We start from the raw sequence: 22,219 nt of genomic DNA, 5'->3' as shown, positions 1-22,219 counted from the left end.
AATGAGACACAGTTGCTCACGCGAACTCTAAAAATAAGGCAATCCCAAACTCTAACTCTTTTTACAGGTTTCCTGTGATATCTGGCAATGTATGATGTTAAGACACTTATGGTGAAAAGAATTCTTGAGATTCCTGATAATGGCAGCTGGTTATACTTAAGAAAAAACCACATCTTGTTCTCATTATTCACCACTAACTTTGGGGAGGAAGACAGCATCTTTCATACACTTAAAATTGCTAAATTCCTTCCTTACAAAATTAAATTCCTTGGAATCAAAAACATTGAATAGCTTATGTCAATGTCTGACAAGGTAAAATAATGTACGAAGGGTCAGTTCTACCTTTAAATTTCCTTAAAATTAAAAAAGAAATAAAATTCATGGCATACTGGTCTCCCAGAGACTGGTAGTGTTTGACAGCAAAGAGAAAATTAAAGGATTTAAAAATAGTTAATAACTATATAGAGAAAATCCATCTGGGGGAAACAAACCAAAACTATCACACAGCAAAAACATCCCAACTGAAACTGGCAACCCCTCAGCTGGTCCTTCTGAACTTTGGATTCAGGAAGTCAGAGGTACTATTTGAAATGTAGCAATTCACAAGCAGCAACAAGGTCTTAGGGACATGTGGAGACTTGTCTAAAGGTGTCAAAGAGAATAAATCCCAGAAGTGTAGGCAGCCAGAGTCAAGGACAAAGGGAGTTTACAACTTCAGCATGTGTGAAGCTTGCTAGGCAAAGTTAATGCTTTCTCCAATTACCTTTTCTCCTATAGATCTCCTGCAAGAAATGGTCACTTCACTCTGGCCTCAAGGATAGTTTCTGAACTTGAGAAAGCCTGTGACAGTCACCCTCACCCAGCCTTGTTGAACATTTAGAGTGCATTTTGTGACCTTGTGATGTATGGAAGACACGTAGAAAGTGTGGTTCAGGTCCAGCCTAAAACATACCTGTGCCTTTAGTGCTGGCTATCAGCTTGTGGAAGTCACAGCAGGGAAATTACAAGCAGAAATGTAACCTTGGCTGATTATCTCATTAATAATAAAAATTTAAAACCATGAAATAATAAATTCTAGTCTTACTGCAATAAAATATTTGCAAAGTAAACAATACACAAAATATAAATATCACTGGATGATTTGGACATAATTTATAATTAACTTCTTGCTGGCAGCACTGCCATATAAAATGATATAACATTCAACACATTCAAGGCAACATCATTGTACACCCTAAAATTAAGCATTATAAAATACTTATCCTCAGAATAATTATATCAAAGTTTCACTGGTACTTTGGCCAAGTCTGTAATAACACTTCAGCTTAATATAATAGTGATGAATTTTAACTAAACATTTGTTTAACATAGTGTTGTGCAATATGGATTTAATAGTAGTTTAGATATGTAATCTTGGTGTTTTTCATTAGTCTTTAACCTTTCATTGTCATTTATCTAAGCTATGCAAGCATAAGTCTGTAGGACTACAACCAGTATACCAAGGTCAAGTCTGTTAGGAAAAAAACCCAGAAGTTTCTTTATTAACAACTTCTTTGAAATGTGCTGTAATTTCTAAACACTCCTCAGGAATGCAACTATTTTTCAGTGCCATGAATTTCAATACAACTACTTGCAAATACTGTATGAGAGCAAAAGTGTTCAAGAATTTCAAGAGTATTCACAGTAATAAACTGAAAAGAGGCCTTTGATTGCAAAATACAGCCAGTTAACCAGTGGAATAGATTGACTAGACAGTGGAAAGCATCTACTGCTGGTAGTCTTTAAGAACAGGTAAAACAGGTTGCAGGACACATGGAGGTGGGGCTGGGTCTCTATTGGCCTTACACTCCAGGATTGTTCTTCCACATTCACTTGCTTCACTACAGTCCATCCTTGGCCTTGCCCCTTATCTGTATTTAGCTTTCAGCTCATTCTAAAACCCTCAGCCACCTTTACTCTCCAGAAACCACACAGAATGACATAATGAACTGGTGTAATACTCCTATTCTGCATGTGCATTATTTTCTTTCACTTGCCTCTTCCTTGTATTTTAGGGAGCATACACTCCCCTGCATGCATGCATGGATGCACAGGCATGTGTGAATTCTAAGCACAAGAAGGCCCCATTCCTGATTAGCCTTAAAATGACCCCAAAATAAATGTCTGGTGACACATGCTCCTTAATCAAGTTGTATGGGTAAATCTCACAATGTCATCTCACAGCTATGACGCAGTGGGCAATAGCTGAGACTGTACAGTACACAGATGTGACACATTTCTTTCCAAAATAAAAGCATGAGTAAATATCTAATAGCAACACTAACTTAATTTATGTCATCAGTTTTGAAGAGGAAATTACCACACAGATTAATGAGGAATTCTACATAGAAGTCAAAGGTATGTAGTCTTAAAGCATTAATCAAGAGCTAAATATGATCTGACCCACTTCCAACAGCCCAGCCTTTAACAGAGAGATGATAAAAAGGCAGAGTATGAGAGTCCATATTTATCTCTGATGTAACACCAACAAAGCCAACAGAATTCCTTGAAGTTCAGTGTGCCTCAGAGCACCACATGGCAAGTGCCACGGGTCATCCTGTAATCTGCAAGGTATGATGGATTGAAAAAGCAATGACATTTTCCGTTCCTATTTAGGAAACATTACTCTAAGAAATAAGAGATCACAAGGACTGCATCTCAGAAAAATATATTCTAATATATTCTAATATAAAAAAATATTTATTACCATGCAAAAATGGATGTATCAATTCACTAAACAATGCCCCAAATTTGAATATGAATACATTCTAGGAAGTTCTCTGGAGTGAACAAATCACAAGGTTTCCTAGAAAAATGGATTTGTTCTGTGTTGTACACAGTAAACATAATTATGTTGCATATAATTCTATTGAAAAGCAGTGAGAAATTAAATAGGTTATATTTTCTCAAAACCCTGAAACTTGGAGATCATTCATCCATCTGATCAAGTCAGACTTACTATACTGATCCCCCAGACATAGTGATTACCTCTTCCCTAGTGCTGATACCAAACATGATAGTGTTCCCAGGCCCCCCTGAAGGTACATTCTAAAGAGAGAGACATTAATAGATAATGATTGAGAAGAGTACACATAAATACCTTTTTAAAAATTAACAAACCTCGATTTCCTTGGACACATGAGCAATACGAAAAAGTCACCCAGTATCTTTTCAGGAAATACCTCTAAAAATTTCTCAGTCATAACTTGTGTCTGGCTTCACACTCCATGACAAAGGCCACTGTTTTCTTGTGATGATGAGGAGTGTCCACTCTGGCCAAAGTCCTAGCTACTGACACAGCCCTTCACATTTAGCATTTTCAATCACTCTGATTGGGATCTCAACCCAAGGGCTGCATTTCCAAAAGAACAAGACCCTTGCCAGCCAACTGGGAATTCAGCAGTTCCATGGAGGGGGGACTAAAGGAGCTGTTACTTTCCCACTATTTCCAGCACAGGTCTGTGTCACACTGTTCACATCATGCATCATTCATCTGCTGTGATGAAATGTAACCCCGTGTTTTAAAAAAAGACCTCTGCAGCAGTGAGGATACTATATCTTTGTGAGAAGCGTTTCACATATTTTCCATGGGCATCAACTGCTCCTGCTTCTATTTAAATCTGTGTGGCCCTCTTCAGAGGGCATTATTCACTTCAGGAAGTCCATTCAGAAGGTGCTGAGCATAAGAAGGGGAGAAGCCAGGATGGCAGCAGACATGGCTCCTGAAGAAAAGCCGAGCACTGCTCCTGTGAAAAGGGCTGTCCACAAGATCCGAATGGCCAGCCAGGTCTTCAGCTTGGCACGAGGCTGGCAGCAGTGGGCATCTGACCACCACGTAAAGCAAGAGCAAGAGCCCTCTGGATGGGTCCCCACTGCAGAAAGCTCATCAGGTCTGCCTGTGCAGGAAAGTTCCTTCGAGAAATGGCAAATTCCATGTGTCAAGAGGGACCAAGAAAAAGATGATGAAAAATCCTTAGCAAAGGGATCGGTGACGATAAGAGATGCTGAAAAACAATCAAGGGAATCAGATGAAGACCCCAAAGTGTTCAGCATTAGAAGCAAAGAGGTGACCAAAACAGTTGTCAGCAAAGCCTACGAACGAGGGGGCGATGTCAGCCTCCTCAGTGAAAGATATGAGAACAACAACAGCAGCTCCGAGATGACCAAACTCAAAGAAGAATCAAGTGCTATTGACAAACTTCTGAGTAATAAATTACCTTCATCCATAAGGAGGAAGTGTTCAAATGTGGTATCAGAGCTGACCAAGGGCTGGGAGAAGATGGAAGAAGAGGACAAAGACGGGGCCAAGGGAGAGCTGCTGCTGAAGTGCCGTGATGATAGCCTGGATGCCCAGGACAGTGGCTACGGGGAAGCAGAGGACAAGCTCGAGCAGGAAGACAGTGACCGGGAGGTGACGGCTGCGAGGATCAAACGGCCTGTCCCATCTCTGTAAGTAAAGCATCTTCATCACATCTACACAAATTGCACAGGGGTACAGCTTTCCATGAGGAATATGGGGGGAGATTAGGAAGTGGTCAAAGATAAACTATTACTCCTGACTTAGAAGAAATTGATCAAAATTCAGGAGACCTTTCATATATCACTCTGTGTTTAAGTAGTTACTCAACAACATTGGACTATGTACCTGCTACAAAAAATCAGGAAGTTATATTCAGGAGATGCTAATTATATTTACTTTTCACACTGGATTTACGGTTCATCAAAGTAGCTACTTACTTCTTAATACTTCAGGTCATACTTCAGAATCACTACTTTTACCTCATTAAGAGCCTTCAAATATTAATTTATTTCAGCAAATGTTGTCTAAATTAATATATTTGACAAATAATATTTCTAAATACTTATTAATTATTTTGCTTAATATAAATTGTAAATATTCTCAGGAGCAGTTTGAAAAGAATATCCCAAATTAATATTGCAGAAATTACTTCCACATACTTCTTACCAAAAGTTGGGTTCACTGCTTCTCTTTGGAAGTTTTCCACGAATTTGAATTCACCAATTCAAAGAAAGGAAAATTCCATAGTATCTTGGACCCCAATTCATACGATATCTCAACTGCATTTTCGTAAATTAGAAACTGGATCATCACTGATGATGAAAAACTGATGAAAATGTCAAAACAGACTTTGTGATCCCTGTGCAGACAGGCAGGCAGGCTCTATCATGGTCACCATTTTGGTTTTACACCTCACTACTGATTAACATTATCGTAAGTGTTAGACTGTGACTAACACAGCTATGGATTTCAGCCATACATACATTTAACCACAGGTATCTGAGCACACACCCCCAGAGTGATTTTAGCTCTTCAGATGGGATTAGAATGATGCTTTGCTGTACAGCTGAGCAGTCAGATCCTGTAAGAAGAAAATGGTTAACAGCCCCAGTGAAAAAAGCTCCCCAGTAACCTAGGGCTTGAAAGGTCATGGTACCTGCTTTTGGCAGGGACTGTGCACCATCCTTTCCCAGAAGTTAGGACCTCAAACCAAAGATTCCAAATACACAGTGGAAAAGGATACATTGACAGCATTTGTAAACAAATTAAAACAATTTTCTCAGTTTCAAATGTTATAGTAGAAACAGACCAACTATGAAGCTTCTGTGAAACTTTTCTTACATTTTTCTTTTATGTCTAATTTTAGTACTGCTACCTTGAAAAAAGATTGATTAGCCATATTTACTGTGGTCCAAATGATTGAAGTAACACCCTCAAATGTTACTTACAGCTCTTACTTCCACTGAAATTTGACACAAAAATAATTATCTGCACTTACAGTGCTGCTACCAGTACTGTACTATCTTTATGAACATTTCAATGTGGTTTAATCTTCTTCAAAAAAGCCATAAGCATGCATTTGTTAAAGCATAGCTCCCATTTTCCTCCACATTGCAGGAAAAAAGCATCAGTGCAAGTATTTTGTTTTCCTCTCATCAGCACCTTCATTATTTCCAGCTTCACTACTTATGGAATAAAGTTGTTTCCTTAGTAGAAGACCTGTTGACTCCTACTGGCTTAAGAAACACTATTCTGCTCCTGATTAGGAGCAAAAGGGATGCAACAAAAGGGATATGAAACCGAAAACATTAAAACAGGATTCATACCTTCCCCCTACAGACAGAACCAGGGCAAATATGCAACATGGGCGTTATTTGCCCAGAAGGTCAGAATGCATTTAGAATGATCATTCTGGTTATCAGGTTAACTTAGTTGATTGTTTCTCAGAGTGGGAAAAAGCTCAAAACCTTCACTTTGTATGCACAATCCTTTGTATAGGTGCAGCAGAAACATGAAAAAATGCTTCCATGTGTACACAATTCATTAATTCATTAAACTTGTCATTAAGCTAAATAATAGCAAAAATAGCACTTCAGCAACTAGAAATGGTTAAATTACAAGCTGCATTTAAAAAGTAAAGTTTTTTCCAAGTCCACATGAGGCATGATAAAAGCAAAAGGATAGATAAGATGGTTTTCTTAACCACTGAGAAGATGATTTGGATGAGGAAGGCACTAGTAATATTCTGCTAGAAAGGAAAACTAGTTTCAGTAGAAAAATGAGGGAATAGATTCTAGAATGTTAAATTAAAGCAAGTAACAAAGACTGCACAGCCTCCTGCTGTCTCATTCCCTCTCTTCTCTCCACTCAACCTGGTGAACTGAAGCTCTAAGAGGTCACAGTCCCTGGAGAGAAGGGGAAGCAGCTAGCTGTGGCTGAGGAGTAAGCCTTCCATGATGATATCTACTCATAAACTCCCCTGAGACTGATGGCATCACTTCTTCAAGTCAATTTTGATTCACTTAGGATTTTTTTTGCCCTGCCTTATCTGCTATCTTCCCACATGAAGAGCTACTGAAGCAATCTGAGCCTCAGTTGGAATTCAGACTGTACTAGCAAAGGTTTCTGTGACCTTTGCATAGTCATAGGCTTCAGGAGACAAATTCCTTTGCATAGCCAAACCCTGTGCCCACAGTTCCTGTGGACAACGAAGGCACAGTTCAGGCGAAGGAACAAAGGATCACAGCTTTCCATTTCTCTGTATGACAATAGCTCATATAGGGGAGCATTTGGTTTATTGTCAGGAAACCAAATTGTCTAGATTTACTCCAATAGTATATTTTAATGGTTTCCTGCCAACACCTACCTGTTAGTCACACAAAATTACAGGTACAGACACACCGCCTACTCTCAGGATGATCTGTACTTACACCACAGAAGAAAGGTGCACTTACTTGGCAACTCAGATGCTCAGTTCTTCTGATGGTTTTTCATCAGATTGATAAGGAAGAGTATTTGGGGGCTTTTTAAACACAGTTCCTCAATACAGCTAAGCCAATCTTAGGGCAACTCCACAGCTAATAAAGCAGTGCAGCTCTCCTAGGTCTTTTTCTACCCCTGGCACTAGGTATTTGAAATTCTTACCCTAGCACAGCCCTGCTCAGCATCTTTCTGGGGCACCAATCTGAACTGGGATGGACATCTGTGTGATTCCTATTCTCTATTTCAACCACCTTAGTAGAAAACAAAGGAACGTCCAAACAGTGGGGCAACAGAATTTTCTGCAACTTTACAGCCCTATATATTGTTTGCTAAGTGCATTTTGATTCTCCAGTGTTAATATTCAGCTGACATTATGGAGGAGGTTTCAGAGCAGTCTTTTGGGGAGTAAAAATATTAGAAAACAAATTACTTTGGCAGAGCCACAGCACAGCATAGTCCCAACTGAGTTCTGTACCTACACATTGACAGGACGTGGACAGCACAAAGACTAGCTCAGACTATCTATAGCTCCCCCACAACATGCGAGATTGGCCACGAGAGGATAGAGCGTCTGCCTGCAGTCATTCAGAACTATTACACACATAAAAATAGAAAAAAAAAAATTTCTGGAGGCCTTTCCTTATCCTTTGTCCTTGAAACTTTCAGGCTTCTAACCCTACCCATGGGAATGTGAATTTTGAACTTCAATATTTGTTCAGAACCACACTCCAAATACAGAAGCATAGACAGAGCTACTGCACTCAATTAGCTTTTTGCTGTTGCTATAATGATTGATACCGGTTACAGAGGACAGATTTTTCCAGGCACTACCCTCTATTTTTCAGCCAGGTCATACACCTACAGCAATCAGCATCTCTAACCTCAGGGCATACACACTTCAGGCATGACCAAGCAGGCAGGAATGGGGAACTGCGTGACTGAGCAAAGGTACAGAAAGTGCAGGTAATCAGAACATACTGTTTTGCTCCCTTACAGAATTAAGTCATTCTGGGGTAAAGTTTGTCAAAACAGGCTCAGAGTGGGGCTGGAAGGTGGTAGCTTTGACAGGATAACACTGTCACCACAGAAGTTGCCTTTGTGTGCAAACTGATCGTGGATGAACAGCCCCCAGAGAACTAATTTAGAAGTGGTGAACTCATGCCACCTGGTGGATTCCAGCTCGTCCCAAAACCACAGTAACCCAGTTACAGCAGAGACCAATGAACAGCATAACAGCATCAGCAACGGAGATGCAAGGCTCAGGTGTGTTTGTGTCTTCCAGCGCCAGCCGGCTGAGCGAGGAGGCGCGGAGCAAGGCGCGCAGGAAATGCAGCGCCGTGCACAGCCTCAAGGACAGGTGGCAGGAATGGGCCGACCAGCACATCATAACGCAGAAGCTGAACCCCTTCAGCGACGAGTTTGACCACGAGCTGGCCATGTCCACGCGCCTGCACAAAGGAGATGAAGGATACGGCCACCCAAAGGAAGGAACCAAAACTGCTGAGAGAGCCAAGAGAGCTGAGGCCCACATCCACCGGGAGATCAGGGACATGTGCTTCATCATTGAATCCATGGCCAAGCCACGGCCCGACGGCAAGATCCAAGTCACTTTTGGGGAACTCTTTGACAGATACGTTCGTATTTCAGATAAAGTTGTTGGCATTCTGATGAGAGCCAGGAAACACGGGCTGGTGGACTTTGAAGGAGAAATGTTATGGCAAGGAAGAGATGATAATGTCATAATTACTTTATTAAAATAAGTTAGGCTATAACCAGAACAGCTTTTAGAAACCTTTTCTCCTCCTTTGCCATTAGCATTTGCACATTTTGAATACAAGATTCCCCTGTTCACAACATACAAAAGAGTATTTTTTGAAATATGTATTTTTTAACTAGTGCACGATAACCCAAACATCCAAATGGACTTCATTTTGTACCAGAAGTGCTTGCAGGACAATTAAGTTAATTACTACGAAAAAAATAAGGAGAAAAATCTATACGGAATGTAAGCAGCTGATGGTAAAAGCCCATGGCAACATAAATAACTACAAACTAATTCCAATTTCTACTTCTTGTTACATTAAGATATTCCTAACCTGTTTAAACTGGAATATCAGGAATATGAAACATGCCAGATGAGAAGTTGAATGACAATATAAAAGTTTTAAGACAAAGTTTTTGATCTGAAAAACGGTCTTGTGCATGCACTTCCTAATAAATTGATTTAAATACAACTAGAATTACCTTATTTTAATACAGATAAAAGATACATTTGTTTTCTTTACAAGCATAGTATGTAACTATTACTGCAGCATTATCTTGTTGATACAACTGTTGACACAGCTTTCTCTTACATATCACATAAAATATCCTTCTTTTTATAAATGGGGTTTTATATATTTATTGTATTTCTATAACTAATTTTTTAGATTGTTTCTTATTTAAACTTACGGAGGTTAGAATGTAATGAATAAAAAAGTTTTGATTAGATAGCTACCTAAAAAATACCTTCTATGCAACATTGTGCAATGTCTCAATGTCTCACATCTGATTATCTATGTAGATACTGTTCTTATAAATACAGGGAAAAATAATATGTAACACATAAAAACTAGCCGGGTACTTGTACTTTTGCATACAGCAAAAAAGTGACTGACATCATCATCTTCCCTTGAAATGTAGCTCTGTGAGAAAAGAGAGAAATGGCATTCATAACTTTGAGGAAAATGTTGTCCCACATTAAACAGAAATACTGACCTAATTTCATAGCATTTGCCATTCTAATGTCACTGAAATAAAGCATTTCAGTCCAGGTGATGCCAAAGAGGACTAAATGCTAATGAATGAATGCTTCTAAGATGTAAAATTGGATTTTCCTGAATCTGAGATCTCTGTAAGGTCTCTGCTACTTACTGGATTTGAGAGATCAGTTTCTCTACTACTGTAAAAATAGCTGTCCTGTTAAAATGAGTGTGCTTCACATGAAAAGCATTTGTTTCAGAGCAGATGCCTGGGCAAGTAATGAAAAATAAGTGGTTTGTTTTTGTTTTTTTTTCCCCTTAGGATTCTTTCAAATGAAAGAACAAGTATCTTCTTACAGAAGTAGAGGTGTATTAACATCTTGTCTCTGATAAAACAAATATTGTTGTCTTATTATGAGTACAGGTATTCCAGTTTGAAGCTTTAAGGTACAAATAAACCAAATATTTTATAACTTCATTATATGAGAACTGACTAGTACCTCTATTCTAAATCCATGTAAATCATTCATACTTTAGGCATGGTTAAATTATGTGACTCTATGGAAGAAAAAATTAATTGTAAGATGGAATCACTTGAGCTTATTAAATGTTTTCTTGGGATCTCAGACTACTGAAGCTGACCTACAAAACTGATGTCTTAGTGCTATACTTATGTACAATAATTTTTACCTGCATATTCTTAACTTATTTCTTTACATCTTTATATAATGACCTTTTATAGCTGTCTAAATTATCTTGACAAAATTTTGCTGTCAAAGGAATATATGAACTATAAATAAACCACTTAATTACTTCTTGGGTTAATCTCCCACACACTAGAAAACAAATATGTGGCATATTCAGTGAAGTAAAATATCAGCAAGTTGCTTCAAAATATAAGCACATTCTCCTTTTCATGGCTGTTAAAGTATTTCCTGTGAAAGTTTCTCCATCCAAAGCACCAGAAAAAGATTTCAGAGCACAAGGCAACAGACCTTATACAAATCACCTGTACAAAGAATACATACTAAAAGCATGTTAGTGTTAAGTGAATTACATATTGCTGCTCCTGCAAATTCTCATCCTGCCCCAGGAAAACACAGCAGCTGTAACAATGTAATCCCTACTATATAGCATCAACCTCACTGACTGACAGCTCACTGCAGGGAACTTCAAGCCTCCCATTCAGTCATCCTGGTGTTAAAATCTATGCAAAATAAGTCAAAACCCCAACTTTTCCCCATTCTTCCCCTCCAACTATTTTATTTCCAATTGGATGAGAAAACCACATGACATAACTAAGTATTGAGTATTTTTGCTCCTACTACCCTCCACTATTTATCTTTGAGTAGGCAGTATCATGCAAAAGCCTTCTAATTTCTGAAAAGAATTTACCATTTTCGTCAAAAAGAAATATTAAATATTGATATAAGTTATGATGTATGGAAGTATTTCATGTAAGTTATATGTTTTATAACATTTTTTTACATTAAGTTGTGTGACAAATTTATCCATGGGGTGGGAGATAATAAATATGATTCATTAAAAAACAACCAAAGTACTGCCTGAGTTACCCACCCGAACTTTCATACTGTGTTACATTCCTCTGAAACTAGCATAACTTCTGCCAAATTTAAATATTCTAAGCAGAAAAACAATAAAGGTCAAAACCTGCTTGATTAAAGCAGTCTCTGTAAATTTTTATAAAAGACCTGTTTTCCTAGCTCTGACTTGCTTTGAAAAGAAAACCCTTCACCTTTGAGACAATAAGCAAATCTCAGCTATTCTCATGGTAGCTTATAGTTGCACATTATTTTTTTTAATATTGTGTTCACTCCCAAATATTTTTTTATTGTTTTAATGTTTCATTGTTTTACTTGAAACAGAGCTCCTGAACTCTCCTGTCTGAAGCTAGTGTTGCTTTTGCACATCCTTGGTAGTGAAAAAATTGTATCTTCTTCTGTAGGAACTTACATACGTCTTTCATATTCAGCTATCAAGCTTAAGTGACAGCATGGAACTTGTATAAGTGAAATGTATTTCTTCTGATACAACTTTGTATTTTTCCAAGTCTTACCAGAGTTGCTGCAGTGGCTTGAAGTGAGTGGAAGGTTCACTGGACACATATTCCACCCAGTAGAAATCAGCTCCCTCTTCCACAGCAATAATTCCTTCTTTACACAGCCAAGGTTCAGTAATACAGATCATTTTTAAAACAGGGGAAGGCAATTGAAATAAAATTAGCTGTAGTGAAGAGGATACTATTCATGGTGAAATGTTCAATCACAGAAGAGGTACTGGCAGGCCCTCCTCTCAGCCATTTCAGCTGCTATGCTCTAACATCTCAACTAAAGCCACTGCTGACACCTCAGCAGCACACGTACCCATGTACTATCAGCAGTGTAATCACCACAAGAGAAAACAAAGTATGATTACATAACTTGTAAGGTAAGCAGGACAGCAGAAAGCAAAGCTGGCACTGGAACTTCTGAAGTGAGAGAGCCAGCAGGACTGGCTTGCACTTGCTTTGCATATACAACAAAAAGTGTACACCACTCCCTCAGCTGGACAATTCCTCTCTCTTCTCCAGAAGCACAGTATAGCTCTCTATCATTGCAGTAGCAATGTAGCACTCTTAAGAGGAGAAAGAGGAGGTTTGTTGCCTTAATTGAGCTCCAAACTGCAATGACCAGTAAAATACTGTGATGACATCTGTTCTTTTATGAAGGGAGAACATAAAATTATATTTAAGATTCAAATACTGAATGAAGTATACAGGATTATTATTTTTTTTATTTGAAGCTGAAGGAATAGTCAACATTCTTACTCATCTTTCAAGAGCTAATTTTATGCCAACATTCTAATTTCTGTACCAAAAAATAACTCTAACGCAATATAAACAGGTGAGCAGGAAGATGCCAGGACAAGCAGTATGTCATGAATCATGACCTTTTTGCAGATTACACAAGAGCAGTAACTAACAGAGACAGGATTTAGAGTCAAAAGACCATACTTGAAGAATCCCTCCCATGTTCGGGGCCCAGATACCCAAATAAAACATCAAGTTACTCAGTGAATCCATCCAAGTATTGTGTGCTGAGACACAGTCTTGCGGCAGCAAACTCCAGATAATGGGTTTCCTAAGCCCTCAGCAAATGTCAAACCCCAACGCTTTACAATCACAGAAACAAACCTTGCTGGGAAGATAGAAAGGAATTCTACTGCAGAAAAAGGATAATGAATTGAAGGCAGAAGAGACATCAAGACAGTGCCTTTTATGTGTGTCATACAGAAATTAACTACACCTCTGGTAATAAAATTCATGGTCTCACTCAAATAGACATGCACTACTTTCTATAGTTCCCTTATACCGCCAGTTGTTTCACCAAGTGTGGCCACAGTCACTTATGCTTTAAATCAAATGTCCTTCTATTCCTTAACTAATTTAGTATTTTACAAGCATGATTGCTACTGTACTGCTTACTAAACAGTATCCTTGATTTCCAGTTTTTGATTCCAAGACTGGTCCAATACTTGGAAACATTCACCTACTGAAGATTTTTGTGCACTTTCATTTAATTCTTCAAACTATAATGCTTTGCAAAATTCTTCACACCACCCTCTAAAAAAACCAAAATGTGATTTATTTGCAACATGAGCTTAGGATAGGGACTATGCAGTTGAATTAATGGTTTTGTCAGCAAGGATGATCTGAGACCTTTACCCTCTCCCTCTTCAAAGTGGTTGAAGGCAACATATTTCATACCCATTGCTTCCTACTGGGCTTTAAAAAGACTCAGAAATGCCAAAAAAGACGAGAAAATGCATCCTATATTCAGTTGTTAAATGAACAGCAAAAAATATTTGTGCTTCTACATGAATTCCACCTTCTAAATAAATTCCAACTCAAGGTTATTTTTACATATATTTAGATTTATTTGCTATACATCACTGTGAGCTTATAGTACTTGAAATCCATTACAGGATTTTTTTGTTGTTGTTGTAATAATCAGTTGTAACTCCACAAAGACAATAATACTGCTGTGGAAGACCAAAGGGGAGAAAAGCCATTTCAATTTATTTACAGTTCCTTATTTTGTAAACATTTACTCTACACATTGTACTAAGTTCTAATAAGGATAAAGAGATATACATAGAGACAGGAAACAAAGCCCTGTTTTTCTATTCATATTGAGCATTAGCATATTATAGATGAAACATCTGCCCTTTCTTGTTACCATAGCAGTAAGCTGTCTTCAAATAAGTTTTTTTTTTTTTTAACTTTCCAGAAATGTAAATATTTTGAAATATACAACTACATCTATGTAAGCCAACCCTTTTGGCTTTTATTCCATTTCTAGAATAATTTAAAGTGCTATAAGCAACCCGTCAATCAACACTTTTCTATAATAACAAAACTACTTTAAACATTAATTTACAAGAAAATATACAATGTTTGTCTGAAATAGCTGAAATTTCAGCACAAAGTCAGTCACTGTCACACTTAACAGCAATTTTTTTGTTCTTTTTTTGTTTTGCTTTGTTTTTTTTGCAGAACATAGAATAAAAGCTTTGAAACAAACAGTTTTGTTGAGCTGTTATTGCCACAATGGCTTATCAAGTTTTCTACAAAAGTGGACAAGAGCTACTGGAACTGTATTCTAGCCTGTCATTTATTTTTTGAGGTCACATGACAGTAAGTTTGCATATTCCACAACTCTACTGAATTACAATATTGTCTACCTATGATACATGATGTCATTTTAATCAGAGCTGGTGCTAATTGTAAATTTACAACATAGACCCACTCAAAAACATCACAAATAATTCTTTTCTTTGGACAGGAATAAGCTATATTCTTGGAGCTGATGTGCTACACGGCTACAACAGTATAACAGTATATATCTGACACTTTATGTTGAAGAAAGATGCATCTGTTTCTGTACTTTTAATGCCCTACTATAGCTACAAATTGTTCACTGAGTTTTGCTTGCTTTAGCCTTTTAAGTTTTTGGAACTATCATATTCTTACATTCACTTGCTATTTTGTAGTCTTTGCCACTTAGCTCAATATTGTCAGTATTTGTCCCAAACCTGCGGATCATTAACAGCATGTGCAAAAACACTCTTTAAATACAATCAGCATGCAGCTACAACACATATTAACTGACTTTTTTCTACACATGAACAAGAAACAAGACAAGTGGCACTGTTGACTTTGAATATCTTCTAACTTCACCATGTGTGTACTGGGATGTGTTAAGAAGGAATGCTCAGTTTCTCACCCATTTGTGGCACCACTGGAATAACCCATCATTGGTCTGGATCTCTGCAGTGCTGCTGCCAAATACCCACACGCAGCTTTCTTAGAGGTTCACAGAGGGCAACTTCATTCATAGACATAATTTGAATACAAAAATAAGAAGCTATATTCAATGAAGCAGCCCCCTAGCAGGATTGCAGGAAAGGTGTGTGTGGGAAACCTGGGAGGCAATCATAATACGGATAAGAAAATTTTGCAGGCCACAAGGCGCAAAGTAACTAATGTTAATTTTTAGTCCACAAGGTCAATATTTTGTAAAAGAGTCTATAGCTTAGAAAAAGTATGACAGTATATTACAGATGCAAGAGCATGAAAAAACTTCTATTTAAAAATAATAACTAATGGCCACACTGAAAAATTAGAAAAAAACCCCAAAAAAACCCAGATAAGTAAAATACATTATATTGCTCCTAGGGATTTTTAAGCTGCACTGATTCATGTCAGGTTTGGGACAATAACCTGTAGAAATAGTGAAATACTTATTCAAAAGCCCATATTTCTATGTCTTGAATAGTGAAGTCTTCTCGCTTAGAAAGTGTGTGATTCCCAAATGTTTTACATGAATGACTTCTTCCATGGTAGAGATCACCATCAAGCCAAAGAGCAAACTCTCCTCTGCAAGACAGACAACGTATTAAAGAAAAAGACTGAGGGAGTAAGCATTGAAAAGGAATCAAAGAATTACTTTTTAACACAGGTACCTCATTGCTGCTAATAAATTTATGCTACAAGTATTTTTTTTTATTACTATTTATTATTGATTTGGGAATATCCCTTTTGCAGATATTCTGAAATAAGCTAACTAGAATTCCTCGGTTTTCAGTCTCTTCCATTTTTATTAAAGAGACAACAAATATATATAACTAAAGAGAATACTGATAAGAAATAAGGAAAACATTCCAGAAGCATATGAACCTGTATAAAAAACCTAAAAAAGATGATACATGATTTCTTGAGACCTTGGCATTTTTTGGGATGATTCACTTTCAATTCAGATATCTTCCAAATATACTTAATTTTCATCTTTCCACAATCATATCTTTTGAATACAGGAAGACACACATGCAAGTCAAACATGGAAGGCATCATAAACTTGCAGGGTTGAAACCTTTTGTCACACTATGGGGAAGACAAACCTCCTGTCTAAGTTTTGTCAGCATTGGAAGCTAAACACCAGACATACTTAAGTTTTTTGGCTGGTAACTGCTGAGTCCTGAACTACCAAACTGAAGTCAACTCCAATTTTTATTTTCAAAGGTATCCGGACAAATATTTTTAACAATTCTAATTGTGACTTACCCTCCTCCACCAAAAGCAAGAGAGTCCATGTCTCCTTTAATGAAGAACATGTTGTCTCCTGTCCATTTAAAAACCTAAGAAAAACAAACAAACAAAGTAGACTAGCAAGTAAAAATATCTGAACTTTTCATTTGGGCAGGAGGGAAACCAACCATCAGTAAAGACAGTCTGTGGGTGGCTAGAGGCCAGTTTAATGAAGTTGACACAGAAAATTCAGGAAACAGATAGCTGCAGACAAAAATTCTCTGAGGTTTTACACTAATTAAAGTAAGACCATTCAAACCAGGTCATCTTTGAGCACCAAAACGCCTACACAATGAAAAATACCAAGAAAATACACTTAGATTAGATGATATGTCCCTAAAAAGGATGTAATTTGTGTATTTTCAGACAGACACTCATAAAAAATCTTCAGTACAGTTAAAGAGTCAGATTGAACGTGTTGTTCAGCATGCAAACACTACTGATTCACCATGCACTTAAAAATTAATGTGATTACTTTCTTTGGGCCAACTTGTAACATTTTTCAGATTTACAGTCAAGTTTATTCCTTAAGTATTTTAAGATCATGCACTTGGGGTGGTGGTGGGGAAGGGAGCAAAAGCACACAAAGTCATTACTACTTACCTCAAAATCTGGAGAAAAAGTGAACATAAAGGTCTCCCCAGTGCCATAGAAGCCATCGCTTACTTTAAATGGTTCAGATGCTAGTGCACCAAAAACCTGTAGCAAAAATACATCAGAGCAAGAAAAACTTCAGAGAAACTACAGAGAATTCAAGGATCTGTAATGACAGTAACCAATAAATCAGGTTGTAAATACTTTCAATTTGAATTTCACTTACCACGGTTCTGAGTGCACTGAGATATGGTATTGTGCTTTGTGGTACAATAGAAAGTAAGAGCACTCTTCCTCAATAATAAGTGAGCACCGTAAGAATAAAGAAAAAACTAATGGATAAAAACTAAACTCAGAAAATTCTCAAAAACAATGTATAGTTCCTATTCCACTTCACTAGGCTATTTTCAGCAAGTTCCTAGCTGAAGCTGAGAAATCTTCCATGCGATGTATTAATTCCAGTCCAGATACCAGGTAAGCACTGGTTACATTGTCTTACAAAAGAAACAGGTTTTAACAGAAGGACAGGACACCATCCAGGCCACAGGACAAACTTGGCATGTGTTAACCTCATGAAGTTCAGCAAATACAAGTGCAAGGTCCTGTACCTGGGTCAGGGAAATCTCCAACTTAAGTACAGACTTTGAGATGAACTCAATGAGAGCAGCCCTGAAGAGAACAGCTTAGGGTTTCTTATGAATGAAAAGCTGGACATGAGCCAGCATGTGCTCACATTTTGTTGAATTCAAGAATTATTCTCTTGCAATAAATTCTTATAAATTTTTTAAAAGTATGGACAACAGCAGACAATTTGATGCAGGGAGTACTGTACGTTTGAGAAGTCATTGCTTTGACTCCACTGTAGAGAGCAGACAAGAAATTGGACTTATATACCAAACTTTCTTTAGTCATAGTACTTACAGAAACTTCCTCATGTTACTACTACTTTATTTCTTTATATTACCTTTCTTAAGAACAGAATGTCACTATACTGACAAGTTACCTTACTCATGCAAAATGGTTCCTCTGCAACAGTGGAAATTACCTTTAAACATATATGTGACCAATGCTTATAATCTAAAATTCTGATTCTCTGGAACAAATTTTAAACTCACTTGACAAGGGGTTGAAATGAAGTTTCTGAGTCAGCTAAAGGTGCTCACTTTTCTGATACCTGTATCAGTTTCAGACAAACTGTTAGAGAGAAAATTCATTCTGAAGACTTGAAAATCCATGAACTCAGATGCATGTTTGTGTACCCTTGTTTTAATGCGAGTTCACAGGAAAACTGACCCAAACTTTTTTTGCAGAGGTATTTATTTCAATCAACATCTAGGATCCAACACCAGGAAGATATTTCTTTATTATTCCACAGTCTCAATCTTAAGACAGAAAGAAACTACTATATATTTGCTATTGGGGAAATCAGGTGAAAATAAATCAATTGTGTTCTCCTGCGTGTTTCCAGAAGATGTTTTTTTTCCTCTCTCTATATTTTTAATTCAAGGCTTGAGATGAGTCCCTAATGTTACCAATACCAACAGGTTTTTACATTTTTCTTTTTTTAGCCCATCACTCATTAGACTGACTCATGAATTTGAACTTTAACACAATATTTAATGTTCAGCTGATCTTTACTTCCTGTAGTTCCACTACATGTTACGGTTAAGGTTAGAATTTAAAGGTGAATCAGAAAGAATTTATAACTGCTGCAGTAATTTATGCCTATTTTATACTGTCTTTGCACATGTAAACTCTAAAAGGATAAATGAGACACTTTTTCCTTTTTGTTATTTCAAGCATCTGGGTCTGTAGACTAGACTTCAGCAAACTGGCTGTTAACTTTTCTCTGTCAAACATTTTGTGACCTTAGACTGTACTTAGCATACGCAGGTAAGTGAACTTAAAAAAAGCATTTTTTAGCATAAAAATTCATACTTAATTCAAATTTAGTTTCATCAATTAATATAACAAAATGGGCTGATGAAATACAAAATATTCCATATATAAATAACTATATGTATATTTTCAAGCAATGGGAACCCTTGTAATTATTCCTTAGTCCTCTAACTACTTGAGTCATTGTATCCTAACTTCTTTTAAGGGCTCAAGTCATTCTTTGAATAACTCTGCAGCAGTTCTGGCGGCTAAGCTACATTTAGGTATCCATGACATGCTTTCAGATAAATATCCTTAGGGCTGACACTACCTCTAGTAAATAAATACAAGTAAAAAAAGATAAAAGTAAATGTAAGATTCCATTAACAACAGACATTCCTTGAGAGGAATTAACCTTCAGTTAAAGTAACAAACAGTTTTGTCAAACTTTAACTATATCAGCTCAGCCTCTACACAGGTGTAAACTTTTCACACAACACTTACTCCAGTGTTTGTCTTGGATCCTCTCAGGGATGTTATCTGTATATCCAGTAAAACACAAAACTAGCACATTCCAACAATGTAGAAAACCTTACATGTTTTACCTTAGAGTCTTTGAAGCTTTATTTCTAATCATGGAATAAATTAAGGTATTGAGAACCTCAGACAATCTCCCATGTAATTCCCTACTCAATGGAGGACTGATTCTGAAGCTATTAGGTTGACTCAGTTTTGTCCAGTCAAGCTTTTGAAAAAAAGTGCAATCTGCTTCCCAACAGCTATTTTAGCTCTCGAGAAGCAATATCCCTAGGATTTTTCCATGAGATCTGACTTTTGTGGCTAGTTGTTAAGGTGAATAACTAAAATTCCTGTGTCCTAGGTTCCATGTCTCACACTTCTGCAGTGCATGCAATTTGAAGAATCACTTTTTATAAAACTAGACAGTCCTTGAGGCGGTTAAGTGCATTAATCACATTTCTAGACCACCACTTATTTAGTGACTCATGTTCAGGAAACAAGTACCAATTTCTTTTTAAACGGTTGTCAGGGTTCACTAACAGAAGCACATACCAGTAGCTAGACAATTCGTAACAAATGTAATGAGGCACCTATAGATTTCATGGACACCTTTATTAAAGGATCTCCTAGAATTGACTGGAGCAGGCAATTTAGGTGGTTTTAGATTTCAGATTCCAACTAGGCAATGCTCAGCTTTTACAAAATTAAAGTTTGCAAAAGTTCAGTGATTTTGCTTGGTTTTTTTGGTTTGTTTTGTTTTTAGGTGTTTTTTTTTCAACAGCCATTTAAATAAAATTATTAATTGATTTGAAAAAGAAAGTGAGATTGGAAAATGTTTTTGAACAAAAATTCAGTAGGGTGAGGCTTAGCAGCCTTTCATGGAACATTATGAAACATTACAAGTACACTTGCTCCTTACTCATCCTATTATCAATGTAATAAAAAAGCAGTCTTCATAAACATGGACAACAAAGAAACATATCTCAGGGGAAGCAGTCCAAGAAAGAAATTATTTTTAGTTTAAAAGAAAAGCCTCAACCAAGGGTATGACAATTCCAGTATATTTCATAAACATTGAAGATACAAAGTGAGCAGAACAATGAATACCAAAGAGGACTGAGAAGGTATGCTCAGCAAAAATCAAGAAACTACCTGGTCATAATTCTGTCATTTTTCAAAATGGCTGAACCCCATTTAGGATCTTCACTGAACTAGAATCTTAGAAAACAAGCAGTGATCTTTGAGCGTAATGTATGAATAACCACCTGGTCTCTTAAAACACATTTTTGGAGGGCATATACAATATTTATCTCAGCATACTGCTAGTGAACTATTCCTGGACACATCATCCTATAAAGTACTTAGAGTCTTTTTCAGTCATGGAAAGCAGTTTTAAAGGACTATCTGCCAAGTAGATACAAGACATTAAAAAAAATTAATCTCTTAAAAAAAAATTAGTAGCTTCACAAATAAATGAATTACCCATACTAATTATCAAAGAGCATAGTTGGTTACCATTGTCTTATTTTTTATGATTGTAGATCCTTGCATGAAGAGGAGAAAGACTCTCCTGAATTTCCATGTGTTTTTGAACAGAGAGAGCAAATTAATTTTCTGCTGTCAAATGCAGACATTTTTCATCAATAACATGAGACAGAGCTACTGAACACACCACTCCCACTACACTGGTGAAAGACTGAGCATATGAAACTCATCTGAACAACTCCTTCCACATACGTTGCTCACTGAATAGACTTCCCCCACTCTTGTATGGAACCTAGGTAAGATTTGGCATATGTTTCAAAACTCAGTTCAGCGACTATTTGACCCAGAATTCCAAGGCACGCTTTCATACATATTTCCAGGTATAAGGCTGTAAGCCGAGATTGACCGAGGTTTGTTTCACAAAAAAATAAAATAAGATCTATGAACTCCATGTTTTGACACGGTAACCATGACACTTTTTGAACATTCAAGCCAAGATGCTCATACACAGAAAGTATATGAATTAATTCCTTCAGCAACAGTCAGTACTTCATAGTGATAGCAAGACAGTCCCATGAGGAAAAGAACATTTTTTTCTGGGACAGATAATCAGGTACTAGAAATCAGGCATATCTTACTAATTTATCTTGAGAAGCTAATAAGCGAATTAGAGAAGTCACCTAAGTACATTTATGAGACTGAGAACTATGCTGAGACATCTCAAGTCTTTTCAATAGTTTTTGTCTTCAATATGAAAAGGTAAATAAAGAAAAAATATTTTTAAAGAACTTCTGGGAAAGAGTGTACTACTAGTGGAGACTTAGAGAGAATTTTTCTTTTTAAGGGACCCCTGGGGTAGGAAATAATGAAAAAATCATGTTGTGACATGAATAAGAAAAGACACCCTTCATTTATTGTTTTCAGACCCCCTGAATGAGACCACACTTCCTGAAAACAAAAACTGTGGTTACCAAACTGGGAGAGGAAGTGACCCGAATGCTACAGTGGTGTTTTTTGTATGGTGGTTCTGGCAAT

The 22,219-nt window shown here is 37.0% G+C and overlaps 2 protein-coding genes across 14 annotated transcripts in view; one reads left to right on the top strand and one right to left on the bottom strand.

The window, feature by feature from the left end:
- The first annotated feature begins 3,165 nt into the window (after positions 1-3,165).
- LOC117002100 (actin-binding Rho-activating protein-like) lies at positions 3,166-9,421 on the top strand. The gene is made up of 2 exons (XM_033070956.1): positions 3,166-4,488; positions 8,604-9,421. Exons 1-2 carry the CDS (start codon positions 3,743-3,745, stop codon positions 9,079-9,081), a joined length of 1,224 nt encoding a protein of 407 aa, XP_032926847.1. The 5' UTR covers positions 3,166-3,742; the 3' UTR covers positions 9,082-9,421.
- Positions 9,422-13,974: 4,553 nt separating this feature from the next.
- The window catches only part of OXR1 (oxidation resistance 1), a 282,332-nt gene continuing 274,087 nt past the window's right edge, over positions 13,975-22,219 (bottom strand). For all 13 annotated transcript variants that reach the window (XM_033082730.2, XM_033082648.2, XM_033082702.2 and 10 more), the window contains 3 exons: positions 17,312-17,407; positions 16,685-16,758; positions 13,975-16,000 (listed from right to left, as the gene is read on the bottom strand). In XM_033082730.2, the coding sequence (XP_032938621.1) occupies positions 15,865-16,000; positions 16,685-16,758; positions 17,312-17,407 (306 nt within the window). In that variant the 3' untranslated portion in view covers positions 13,975-15,864. The remainder of the gene's footprint in view (positions 16,001-16,684; positions 16,759-17,311; positions 17,408-22,219) is intronic.

The sequence above is a fragment of the Catharus ustulatus genome, chromosome 1, assembly GCF_009819885.2.
Source record: "Catharus ustulatus isolate bCatUst1 chromosome 1, bCatUst1.pri.v2, whole genome shotgun sequence".
Taxonomy (NCBI): Eukaryota; Metazoa; Chordata; class Aves; order Passeriformes; family Turdidae; genus Catharus; species Catharus ustulatus.
The sequence above is the reverse complement of the archived record's forward strand: the minus strand, read 5'-3'. Positions and strand labels throughout refer to the sequence as shown.

Excerpts from the sequence above, each read along its gene's own strand:
- LOC117002100 (XM_033070956.1), top strand. The coding sequence starts at position 3,743 with ATGGCAGCAGACATGGCTCCTGAAGAAAAGCCGAGCACTGCTCCTGTG. Across the intron at positions 4,489-8,603 it reads AAACGGCCTGTCCCATCTCT|CGCCAGCCGGCTGAGCGAGG; the intron begins GTAAGTAAAGCA and ends TGTGTCTTCCAG.